This window comes from Schistocerca gregaria, chromosome 1, assembly GCF_023897955.1.
Source record: "Schistocerca gregaria isolate iqSchGreg1 chromosome 1, iqSchGreg1.2, whole genome shotgun sequence".
Taxonomy (NCBI): Eukaryota; Metazoa; Arthropoda; class Insecta; order Orthoptera; family Acrididae; genus Schistocerca; species Schistocerca gregaria.
The window spans coordinates 110,727,510-110,741,166 of NC_064920.1; the positions used below are offsets into that span (position 1 = coordinate 110,727,510).

The following is a 13,657-nucleotide window of genomic DNA, read 5'->3' on the forward strand; positions in this document are numbered from 1 at the left end:
ATTGCCACCTAGAATAATTTCCGAAAGTATGGTGGTAGCTGAAAAGTTTATGGGACAAATATTGCATCGGACAATGGGTGCCACAATATGTTGTTACTAGGTAGGGTCGCTTCAGACATATGAAGCACAACTTTGCTTTTTTTAAAATGGGATACTATAATTTGGTGCTTATTTTCTGATAGCTGCTATCGAGACGAATCCAATGGTAACAGTAAGGTCTTTGAAGATCAATGAAGGTCAAAAAGGTGGCATGAACGTCCATTTACAGAAGGTGTTCGAAGTGGTGACCATTGGTATCTATGGAGTGCTGCAATCTTCCTGTCATGACTTGAGTGGTATTCCGTATCACTTCGGCACTTATCAAAGCACATGCTCTCACAATTCTCTCTCGCATATCTTCAGGAGTAGTTGGAATGTCTTTATACGCAATGTCTTTTACGAATCACCAGAGGCATCACGTCTGGTGAACCAGCTGGCCAGGATACATCTCCGCTTCCAACCCAACAATTTGGGAATTGTCTCTGCAACTCATTTCTAGCCATCAGCGAAAAATGTGTCGGACACCCATTGTGTTGATACCACATTATATTCAAGAGACCCCACATTATCAACAACACTTACAGAAATTATTAGCGGTGATACATGATAAAATACGGAACCAAAATACGTTAATGTGAAACGCAATCGTATTTGACAAGAGATTAGGAATAACTTTGAATTTCTGGTGACTGGGTCATTGTAATGCTTGAAGTTTATATCTGTAATATTATCTAGCACAATCAGTAAAACTGTATCGACCTGGCAGGGATCTGTTCATGCAATTAACGTAAAATAGTCTTTTTTTTTACACTTTGTGATAATTTGTAAAACTGACATGTATTTTTAGACCTCTCACTATTCGTTACACATACATGGTGTATTTTTTGAAATGGTAGCGTTCCTCCAAACTGCTATGTAATGGACCAATCTACACTATATTTTCAAATTAATGAAGTAAGCAGTGTCGTAGGGAATCCTCTGTTAACCATCCTAAAGTGGTATAGCCTAAACAATGATTCTTTCGTGTTAAAAGACTCCTTAAAAACTGAACCTGAGGTATGTTATACACACCTGCATATTGAAAAATAAACAGTGCACACTAACGCCTTGTGGCTGGTTCCTGAAGCTCTGTCAACAACTGAATGGAGAATATTGTCCGACTGGCAATACTTGACATCAATTGTGCAGGAGCTATTGACAAACTGAGGTCCATCAATACTCCTTGCCATTATCCTTAGTATTGACGACACGTCAATAAGCACCATCAGGCCGTCAATAATCGGCAATTTAGCAATATCATTGAACATATGAGTGGCCCCCTTAGACCTAGACGAAGTTTAATTCCACAACACAGCAAAGAAGCTAATCTCAAATCTGCTGTTCGTTGGCACAAATCACGAACGTCGACAGTACAAAAGAAGAATCAACAATGACACTACATTTAACAATGTCTACGATGAGACTTCCATAAAACTAAACAAAAAAATCAGCACATCTCAGATATCGACACCTTGCAGGATTTCTCTCCTGTCTGTGATCTGGCTGAACTCGACACTTTTTCCCAGTGTTGACCATATTTTTATCTGGCTATAACACTGAGACGAAACCTATTACATTTAGGTAACATGAAGCAACGGAAAGTACGTCTAATGAAGTACATAATGACGCCAATAACTTAGTTTCGTCAAATTTGGTCTTAACCCGATCTTTCCGTGTAATCTTAAAATGCAGTTCATTGCAAATTAGTCAAGCTGTTGTTACAAATACATTCTCATATACTCATTTACGTAAAATCTATGGAGTTGCACTTAATGTTTTCTCAAACCCACAAAAATTGTGAATGCTTGATTGATGTGATAGTCTCTTTAACAGAAATGCTTTGACTGCGCGGGAAGTCGTACAGTATTGTGAAAAAGAGTTGTTTATGTGTTGGCAGTATATATGTAAATATTTTCGCGTACGAGTGTGAAAAGTAACAATGCCGGAGGTACAATTAGTGAAAGTGATCAGCTGTAATTTTCAGGTACTTACATGTATTATAATATTCCAAAACTGTTCATATTAATGTTTTCACTCCTACACAGCTATGTAGTCAGTGCTATCACAGACCTTTTTTTCCGAAGGATTTGAACTTACTTTATATGACAAGATTCATTTACTGTGAATGTACCTTGTCCAAGTAGTTTTACACGTACGTAGTACACATTTATTTTGATCCTATCTGCTATGTGTATATATTCAAGCTTGATGTTTCAAATTTCTTCGCAAAAATGTCATTCAGGAACTAGGAGTTTTTATACACCATCCATTGATGTTTGCCCCCCACTCCGCCTTTTTCAGTTAATATTTTAATCAAATAATATTTACCTATTTGTCCATTTTACACGCTCTTGGTGCAATGCAATAGATTATAGCTTACATAATAATTTATATATGTATGGAAATTTCAATTATTATTTATAAACTGGTGGTGGTGCCATTGTGGAAGCAACTTTTCCCTACCTAGACATTTCGCAATTTTTGGCGTTTATTTCCGTGAACACACATAACAGTTTGCCACTGGCTAACGCATTATGTTTTATAATTTCTGGAGTGGAGAACGTGTTGTAAGGGTGCACTTTTTCGCGTGAATAAAAGTTTTACGCCATTGTTCCAAATAGCAGGCGTTATCTCGATTCATTAACTCTCACCGAGTTCATTTCTTGCCATACTTTTGATGTTCTTGCTATTGGTCTTATTATTCCTTAATGCGTGAATGGTTTTTTCGTCATATACATATATGTTGTTGATTTATCTTCTCCTTTTGACATTAATTCTTGAAGTGTCTATTTGATCTGAAGGTGGATTGGGTTGCACAGTAAAATGGTTCATAACGTCAATTGCATGGATGAACATTTCGGTGTTAAAGAAGTCTTGAAATACCCGTACTTTGCCCTCTCCCCTTGCCAATCTTTGCAGTAAAGAAAATAACGTGATTTTCTGGAGACCTTGTGTTCACTTACAAAAGATACAATTTTACTTTGCATTTTCTTATGTCTTTGTTTGAAAATCATATTGTGATGACAGTAATAGGCTACAGAAATACAGCTGAATTTATGTATGTCATCAACGAGTATTTGTTATTCATGTAAACTTGATACAGTCAGATCAGAAAATCAGTAGGCTCTACAACTAAAGAACATTTATTTTTAAAGTAGGCTAGTTGTGTTTCAGTAAGTTGACATATTCATGTACGGTTAATTTTGACCATAAGTAGGATTTAGTTAATGTGGAAACATATGCTGGCTGCCATTAATAATGATTGATTGTCTCTAATGAACAATATGAGCCATCATTGTTTTCTTTAAAGTGGATTATTATGTGTTGTGTAATTGGCCTTGAAGATGTATTTGTATGGTTGTAGTTGTCATGTCGTTCGTATTATTTAACAATACATTGATAATATTAAGTAAAGGATAGATTGCTACTCACTGTAAAGATGACTCGTTGAGCTGCAGACAGGCGCAATGAAAAGACATTATAAGTCTTGGCTAAAGCCTTCTTCAACAAAGAAAACGCACACACGTTCACACAAGCAAGCACACTTCATGTGCACATGATCACTACCACTGGTAGCTCTGACTGGAATGTGCCTATCACCTGAATAGCTGCTATCTAGAGTGGTGCAGGTAAAGGGGGAGGTATGCAGGGTACGGGTCGGGGGAGAGAAAAGGGTGCTGTCTGTTGGGATGCCAGAGTCTAAATTGCGACCTGCTGAGACTTCCAGGCACAGTGTGAGGAGGTGGGATGTGAGGGGAAAAACAGGAACTGGAAAGGAGAGGAGCAGGGAAGGGGAAAGGACAGGTGAATGCATTGCCAGAGGATGGCACATAAGGGTGGGGGAACATGAAAAGGGAGACAACAGAGAGAGTGGAAACTGTTCAGTGGAGGGTATGGGGACAGTAGGCTACTGTAGGTTGAGGCCAGGATAATTTCTGGAGTGGAGAACGTGTTGTAAGGGTAATGGTCATCTGTACAATTCAGAAAAGCTGTTGAGGCACAGTTCAGAAAAGCTGGTGGAGGAGGGGAGGATCCAAATGGACTGGGTTGTGAAGCAGCTGTTGGTTTCAAGCATCCATCTTCTAGGTGGCCCATGGCATTGGATTGTGCCATGGAGATGCCGATTGCTTTAGCCCAGATTTGTTTGTAGGTGATGCCTTCAAACTCTCTCTCTGCAGTTCCTGTTCTTGTACCACACAGTGCCATGCTTGCACTATTGATGCCAACTTCCTTTACACTAACGTCCCTAATGCTAATGGCCTTGCCGCTATTGAATACTGTATTTCCTAATGCCTGACTGATCACGAAACCTACAACCTGCTTCCTGCTCACTGGGACCAAATCTATCCACACCCACAATACTTTTCCTTTGGAGGCATTGCATACAAATAAATCTGGATATGGCAATGGACACACACATGTAGCATTCTATGTCAACCTATTTGTGGGCCATCTGAAAGAACTCTTCTAACCATCCAGAAATCCCTGGAAATCACCTGGTTCAGGTTCGTTGATAACATCTTTGTGATCTGGATCGGGGGAATGGACATCCTATCTACATTCCTCCTCAACATCTTCTCCCCCATTCACTTCGCCTAGTCCTCGTCAATCTGACAAGCCACCTCGAAGATGTCTACATTTGTACCTCCATCCTTGTCAAACCAACTAACCGACAGCTATACCTCCACTTCCACTGCTGCAACCCATTCCGTACCAAGAAGTTACTTCCAAACAGCCTAGCCACCTGTGGCCGCCGCATCTTCTGTAAGAAGCTTTCCCTTTCGAAATATACCAAGGGTCTCGCTGAGGCCTCCACAGACCATAATTACCGCGGTACAAAAACAGATGTCACATGGCTTTTGTCTCCAGTCACCCACTACCTCCCAAAGTCCCACTTCACAGCCTGTGCTGTCTTGATCCTTCCCACCAACACCAGATTTTCTGAACTGTGCAGGTAGGAACTCTCCCTGCAATATATCCTATTTCCAATAAACCTTCTTCACTCGACCTTTGTTAATCGCCATCCTTCACCCACCTATCACTTTCCCTGTTCCCATTGCAGCACTACGTAGCTTTCTGTTCCACCAGCGTACCCACTGTCTCTTCTCTTCCGCCCCGCTCTTGATCTAAACTTCTGACTGCACCTAGCTGCCATACCCTCTCCGTACCTCGTCTTTGTATGCTCCCACAATTAGCAGTTCACTGTCTCCTGCATTACTATCCCTCTCCCTCCCCATCTCAGCCTTCTCTATACCCTCACCATCCAGACTGCTCCTCCAATCGCGCATTGTTGCTTGCAGTGTTTTGTTGTGCCTGTATGCGACCAGCCTCTCCAGTGTATGTTGAGTAGCTATCTATCCTTTTCACAATATTGTAGTTAGTTTTATGTTCCATGATAAGTTGTAATGTTGTGGAGTGAGTCATTTTACATTCATATCGCAAATTATTTTGTAAATATGGCTACATGCTGACTTACAAGGTGGTGGTGTTCTTTCTTTCTCTCTATTTTTCTTCTTGTTCTTTTAACTATACAGGAATGAGTTAGTAATTTCTACCCACTTTCACACTTTACAATAATAGAAATTCTTCTTTGGAATAGAAAGAGTTCTCAAGGAGAAACTTTTTCAGTGTATTTTCAGATTGTATGTTGCTGTCTGTCACACATTTTATATCAGTGTGTAAGTAAGCAAAGATTTTATGTGCAACATTATACATCCCTTTCTCCCCTGAAGACAAAAACACTGTGAAATAATGAATGTCATTTTTCCTTCTGGCATTGTAATGCATCATTGTTCCATTTGAGATGTAGTGGATTATTTGCAACAAACTTCATAAGAGAATAAATATGCTGTGAAGCAGTAGTCAGAATGCCCAGCTCCGTCAACAGGTGTCTAAAAGATGATCGTGGATGAGCACCACATATTATTCATGCAGCACATTTTTGAGCAATGAAGAATTTCTTTCTTAAGGATGAGTGGGAATACAGAAGCGTTGGATTCCAACTGCTTTGACCCATGATGTCACCAGAATGGTGGAAACGACCATTCTCAACGTCTCCAATATGGCACCTAAGACGTCATTACATAAACGACAACAAACACGAAAATACATAAAACCTACACACCCCTCTTGGGATTATGGAAGTGTCTGATTCCACCTGTCTGCTTTGACCCATGACATCATCAGTATGGCGGAAATGGGTATTCTACGCGTCTCCAGTGTGGTGCCTATGATGTCACAACATACACATGGAAAAAAAACATGAAAATATGTATAAATAAGACAATAACATCTCCCTCTAAAAATACAATCAAACTAATGGGACAACCACAGGAAACTGGGGGTTTTAGGGAGGGGATAAGCTAAACATAACATCAGACACTTCTCTTGACCTATATAGGTTAAAAGCAGCTGACGATGCCAAAACCAACGCATACAGCAAAAACTACGGAAATTGAAATCGGACATTTCCCTTGACCACAGCTGACAATACCAAAACACCAATACCTACATACAAAACTTCGAAAATTGTAATCGGTCATTTCCCTTGACGTACATAGGTCAACCATAACTATTGATATGAGAAAACAAACACCTACAACTACGATAAACAGAACCAAAACCACAACACCTCAAAAAGTCAGAAGTCAAACATCCCTACGTAAATGAAAACACATTCAATACACAAGAAGTACATGAAAACACACACACACACACACACACACACACACACACACACACACACACACACACACACACACACATAGGGTGCCATCAAACACAAGATGACATCTACAAACACCAACTCAAACTCATAAACTCCGCACCGTAATGATGTCACACACCACAACACTCTTTCGTCATGGGTCAAAGCAGACGGGTGGAATCGGATGTTAGAACATTATTCTGTATATTATTATTGAACGAAAATATGCAAAGTATGTCATCATACTGATTTGTCTTTCCCCAAGATTTCCAATGATTCTAAGTGGAAATGTAGCTGAGCTAAGTTGGTTTATGAGTTCCAAAATGTGCCTTTTCCAGTTTAAATGCTCTTCAATATGGACACCTAATAATTTTGGAGCTTCCACACTACTTAATATTTCCTCTCCATGTGCTACACTTATCATTGGCTTAGTATCTCTATACGTGCAGAACTTAATATGTTGTGTTGCCTTAAAATTGAGGGTGAAACCATTCACAGAAAATGAGTAAATGATACTTTTAAGAATATTGATTACCATATCTTCTGTTTATGTATGTATGCTTTGACTGATTACATCTTTACTGTAATTCTCAAAAAGTAGTAATTCTGCTTATTGTGTATTAGACGGAAGGTCGTTTACATATATGAGGAACAGCAGTGAATCTAGGGTTGAGTCTTTGGAACTCCATAGATGGTTTCCCCCAGTCAGAATTACACCCCAAACTAAATTGATCGAATTACTAAGTGTGACTTTTGTATTCTTTTGGTCAAATATGACATTATCCCTTGGTTGCCTGTACCATCAATCACATGAAACTCCACTTTATCTGGAAGAATACTGTTAGATAGGTTGCAGAAAATACAGACCAGTGCTATATTATTATTTAATTCTTGTAAAATTTGGTGAGTGAATGTGTAAATGGCATTCTCAGTAAGCAACTCTTCTGAAACCCAAACTGTGATTTGCTGAGAATGCTAAGGTGAAATACTATTCATGACTCCATTACCTTCTCAAGAATGTTGGAAAATGATGTCAACAGTGTAACAGGTCAGCAGTTATTGGCATCTCTCCTATCATCTTTCTTAAATAGTGGTTTGACAGTGATATTTCAGTCATTCTGGAAAAATGCCTTGAGTTAGCGATACAGTACGTATTTCAAATAAGACCAGCCAAATTGTATGAGAACAAATCTTTAGCACTCCATTGGAAACTCCATCCGAACCTTATGATTTATTTTATTTTATTGAGAAAATATATAATATCCTTAATTTCAGATGGTGAATTTATTGATATATACATATGATTGAATTTTCAAACAATGGAGAATACAGGATGGAATATAACAATACCAGAGAAGGAAAGTTGCTACTTACCATATAGTGGAGATGCTGAGTCGCAATAGGCACAACAAAAAGGTTCACATAATTTCAGCCATTAAGGCCTTTGTCAGCAACACACACACACACACACACACACACACACACACACACACACACACACACACACGTACGTCTGTCTGCAGTCTCAGAGAGCTGAAACTACACTGTGAGCAGTAGCACCAGTGCATGATGGCGACTGGGTCGGGGTAAGGAGGAGGCTGGGGCGGGGGCGGGGAGGAATAGTGTGGTGGGAGTGGCAGACAGTGAAGTGTTGCAGTTTAGACGGAAGGTGGGGAGGGAGTAAGTGGCGGAAAGGAGAGAAATTAAAAGACTGGGTGTGGCAGTGCAATGACTGCTCTGTATTGCTGGAATGGGTGGCTGGGGGCTGGATGGGTGAGGACAGTGACTAACGAAGTTTGAGGTTAGGAGGGTTACGGGAACATAGGATGCATTGCAGGGAAAGTTCCCACTTGCGCAATTCAGAAAAGCTGGTGGAAAGGCTCCATATGCCACAGGCTGTGAAGCAGTCATTGAGATGAGGGATATCATGTTTGGCAAAATGTTCAGCAACAGGGTGGTCCACTTGTTTTTTGGCCACAATTTTTCGGTGGCCGTTCATTCGGACAGACAGCTTGTTGGTTGTCATGCCTACATAGAATGCAGCACAATGATTGCAGCTTAGCTTGTAAATCACATGACTGGTTTCACAGGTATCCTTGCGTTTAATGGGATAGATGATGTTAGTGACCGGACTGGAGTAGGTGGTGGTAGGAAGATGTATGGGACAGGTCGTGCATCTAGGTCTATTACAGGGTTATGAAGTAAGGGATTGGGAGCAGGGGTTGTGTAAGGATGGACGAGTATATTGTCTAGCTTCAATGGATGGTGGAATACCACGATAGGAGGGGTGGGAAGGATAGTGGTAGGACATTTCCCATTTCAGGGTACGGCGAGAGGTATTCGAAACCCTGGTGGAGAATGTAATTCAGTTGCTCCAGTCCCAGATGGTACTGAGTTACGAGGGGAATGCTCCTCTGTGACTGGACTGTGATAACCCATCCTTGGAAGAGATTCTCAGCATTGCCCACTCATTTGAAATTGCTCAGGCGGCTAACAAGCATCACATGGTGCGGCCGCAAGTGGCATGACCTTGCGAAGTCGACTTGGCCCAGCCATCAGAGGCCACCCCTTTGGGACTCCTCATTGCCTGACGTCTCTAAGGCATCGGCGCTTCTGGTCGCTGGTCGCGTGTCCCACTACCATCTTGCCCACAGTGCTTTACCGTATATTCTCGAGTTGATTGTCCCCACCGCTGGAAAACGTGCACGCTGTTTGACAAGGAGGGCCACAAGTGATTGGTTTGTCGTAGTCACTCGACGCGCTCCAGTCCTTCCCCTCCTGCGCCTCAAGATACCGTACATGCTCTAAAATCGGTCGTCTCACTGGATGACCCATCAGTGTGGAAGCTTTTCTTCACACTCCGCCTTTTCACTGAGGATGCCAGTTTCCAGGTCGACACTAGGGCCACCGTCTCCCTGATTAATATGGAGACATATAACCGCCTGGCCTCTCCTGAGTTGTTACATCCCTCTCGGCATTTGGTCGCCTACAAAGACAGTTCCATTCCCCTTCGTTGGCAGTTCGTCACCAGGCAACATACAAACATGTTCCCCAGCTCCTTACCCTATTTGTCGTCTACCATCTGTTGGCTCTCAGTATTTTTGGTCTGGATGCGTTTCAACTGTTTGGCTTTTCAATTTCCAATGAAGTTAAGGTCATTTCCATGGCTGTTCCTTTTCAGGACTTGGACAATCTGTGCTCAGCTTTTGCATCGTTGTTTGCGACGGATCTCGGATGTGCTTCAGATTTTCAGGTGCACATCACACTTCAGCTGGATGAGCAGCGTCGCTTTTTCCGGGCCTGACCCCTTCCGGTGGCCTTACGGCCAACAGTCAAGCAGGAACTTGATTGGCTCCAGGCTGCTGGCATTCTGGAGCCTGTGACATACAGTGCCTGGGCAACACCATTGGTGGTCATATGGAAATCCAGTGGGTCCCTTCTGCCGTGTGGGGACTTCGGCGCTACTGTCAATGCTCAGTCCCTCGTAGACACTTACCCCATTCCTCAACAGGAAGACCTTCTCGCCAAGCTTGCCGGGGGAGAGTACTTTTCAAAGATCAACCTGGCTGAGGCAACCCCAAGCTACCCTTGGATGTCAATTCCCAGAATACCTTGGTTATCAACACACCTTTCAGATTATACATGTACAAGCACCTTCCATTTTGTGTCTCTTCAGCGCCAGCTATTTTCCAACAGTTCCTGGAGCAGCTTACACATCCTAGCCGTGCCTGCGTGAATTATCTGGATGACATCTTGGTCACCGGGAACATTAGCAAAACCTCAGTGCCTTATTTCACGCTCTACAGTCTGCAGGTTTACACTGTCAGCTGAACGAGTGTCGATTTTTTCTACTGGAAGTGGAATATTTAGGCCACTGGCTTAGCGAAGATGGCATTCCCCCTTCGGGCCGTAATGTCACGGCCATTGAGGCCCTTCCTTGTCCTGAGGACTTATCTGAACTCCAGGTATTTTTGGGCAAGGTTACTTATTACATATAGTTCTTACCCCAGGCTGCCTCTGTAGCCCAACCCCTCAATGACTTGCATTGCAAAGGGGTACTTTTTGATTGGACTCCTGCCTGTGACCAGGTTTTTCTCTGTTTAAAGGCGATGCTGAAGTCCGCCCCTTGCCTTACCCCCTTCTCTCCAGACCGCCCCTTGGTGTGGCGGCTGATGCGTTGGCATACTGCATTGGAGCCATCCTCACGCATCGGAATGCCGATGGCTCAGAACAGCCCATCATTTATGCATCTAAGACATTGAGCCCAGCACAACGGAACTACTCCCAGACTGAAAAGGAAGCCTTAGCGATAGTGTTATCCATCCAAAAATTTCATACCTATCTCTTTAGGGCAACGTTCACCCTCCTAATGGACCATAAACCCTTAGTTATGCTTTTCGGATCCCACTCTCACCTTCGAGATCGGATGGCTCAACATCTCCAGCGCTGGGAGCTATTTCTACAGAATTAAGCTTACACCATCCGGTATAAACCCACCACCGGCCCTGCTAACGCGGACGTCTTATGGCTCCTCATGTTGCCACGCCTACACGCCAAGACCCTATCTTGCCACAGGTTCTCCGCTACGTGGTCCATGGGTGGCCTTCGTATATTACTCATTGGATGTGGACCGACTTCAGCCCGTGGCGCCACCTGTCCCACAGGCTCTCTGTGGTCGATGATGTCCTTCTGTTGGCCACAGAGTTGGATGCCCATCATATGGTCATTCCTACGGATTTTCAGTATCAAGTGCTCAGTTTGTTACACCGCTGGCACTGGGGTATGTCCCGCATGAAAGTTTTGGCTGTCCGGCACTTGTATTGGCCCAGCATTCATGGTGGTATTGACTGCCTGGTTCGTGGGTGCACTGTGTGTGCACATCACCAGGCAAGCCCCCTCAGTCGGTGGTATTGACTGCCTGGTTCGTGGGTGCGCTGTGTGTGCACATCACCAGGCAAGCCCCTTCAGTCATTTACATCCTGGCCTGTGCTTCGCCATCCCTGGGATCACATCCGTCTCGATTTTGCGGGCCCATTTTTGGGGTCCATGTGGTTACTTATCATTGATGTCTACTCCAAATATCCATATGTCGTCTGCATGGCGTCCACCATGGAGGCCACACTCATGACCCTGGCTCAGGTTCTCGCCATTGAGGGCCTGCCTCACACATTGGTTTCTGATAATGTCCCACAATTCACCGCAGCCTCCTTCTACGACTTCTTTCAGGCCAACGGTATCAAACAAATCCATAACCCGCCTTTGCATCCTTTCTCCAATGGCGCGGCAGAGAGGCTTGTGCACACATTTAAACAACAGTTGATGAAGGTGGTCAAAACATCTCCAACCACATCGGCCCACACCCTGTTCTTGAGCGCCTATCACACCATGCCAATTGACGGACGTAGTCCGTCGGAGCTCCGCCATGGGCGACAGCTGCAGACCCTGCCCCATTTGCTAATGCTGTCCCCATCTCGCCCTCACTCCTGGCCCTCTCAGTGTTATGCCCCCAGCGTGGCCGTGTGGGCCTGCATGTCTGTGAGCTATGCAGGTTGGATGCTTGCCATGGTTGTCTCAGCCCATGGGCAGCTTGTGACGTCAGTGCATATGGTGAAAGGGTTGGAGCGCCACTATCATAACCTAACCAGATCTGCCCGCGTACCCCCCCATGATACTTCTGCTGATGCCTCCTCCTCCGTTACCTCCTTCGGGTACAGACGTGGTCCTCGATGGTCCTCGAGTCGCCGTCACTGCCCCCAGTTGCTGCCTCCCTGCTGGGTCAGCTGCCCTGGCCTCTAGGTTGGTCGTCATGGACACCTCAGACGTCTCTTCCTCCCCGCCAATGGCGGTTGACGAGCCCGGGTCTTCTCCCATCTGCCAACCGCCGTGGCATCGTCTGGGGCGTTTCCGCCCGTACACGCAGGTTTCAGGGGGGAGGGATCTGGTACCTAGTGCCACGAGTTTCGAATCCATGGCAGACTGCATGGACCTCGATTACCACTAGAGTTCTCTGCAGCCATCATGCCGTAAGCCTTGGCTGCACACGTTCCTGGTTCACATATAATGTGAGGGCACCACTGTGGAGGAAATGGTCCCAGCAGCCAATAGCGATGTACCCTATCATGTATTTAAGCACCTGCCTCTCACTCAATGAGGCAGTCTGATATTCACGTGAGACTCTCGATATCTTTCTTACAGACATCACATTTACTTTGTTTATTTCCGTGTATGAGTGGACTTTGTTGATTTCGTGAGGTTTTCGCTTGTGATCCCACTGCTTCTTGGGTGTTGTTGTTCTTGGTGTCTTGCTTGGTCATCTGTTGTTATATGTGTTCACCCTTTTCCATTCGACCGCCTTGTTTATTCGCGGGTCACTCCCGTTCGATCCCGCCATGCTTTTGTTCGTAGCATGCCCGTGACTGTTCTGTTCGCGGTTACAACAATGTGGACTGTTAGTTCATTGAATTTTGTTTTGCCACTTTTTGTTGCTGTTTGTGATGTATTCTGTTTGTTGTTACTTGAGGTGTGTGTGTCTGCTATGTTTATGATGTCATTGCTCTTTCACCACAGTATCACATTATTTACAAATCCCAATTGTTTATAGACCTGTTCGAAATAGCTACTTCTCTCTGCTTCTTTTTGCATGTCAGTAATTTGAAAAATGATGTTAAACCCAGAAACTGTGCGAGCCAAACTTATAAAAGACTAGTTGAAAATCTCATTATTTACATTTGTAACACCCATACAGACAGGGATTTTATAATTGTGAATGGTTTCATAAAACAGTTTGTAATGTATGGCATAATTAATTTTCTGTATTTGAGTTTTTATAAATTCTTCCATTACTAATATTTAAAATTTAATTGTTACGCTGCA

At 43.5% G+C, this 13,657-nt stretch overlaps 1 protein-coding gene across 1 annotated transcript in view; it reads left to right on the forward strand.

Annotated features, from left to right (window-relative positions):
* The first annotated feature begins 1,175 nt into the window (after window positions 1-1,175).
* The window catches only part of LOC126334628 (uncharacterized), a 114,326-nt gene continuing 101,844 nt past the window's right edge, over window positions 1,176-13,657 (forward strand). The window contains exon 1 of the mRNA XM_049997065.1: window positions 1,176-2,062. Within this exon, the coding sequence (XP_049853022.1) occupies window positions 2,018-2,062 (45 nt within the window). The 5' untranslated portion in view covers window positions 1,176-2,017. The remainder of the gene's footprint in view (window positions 2,063-13,657) is intronic.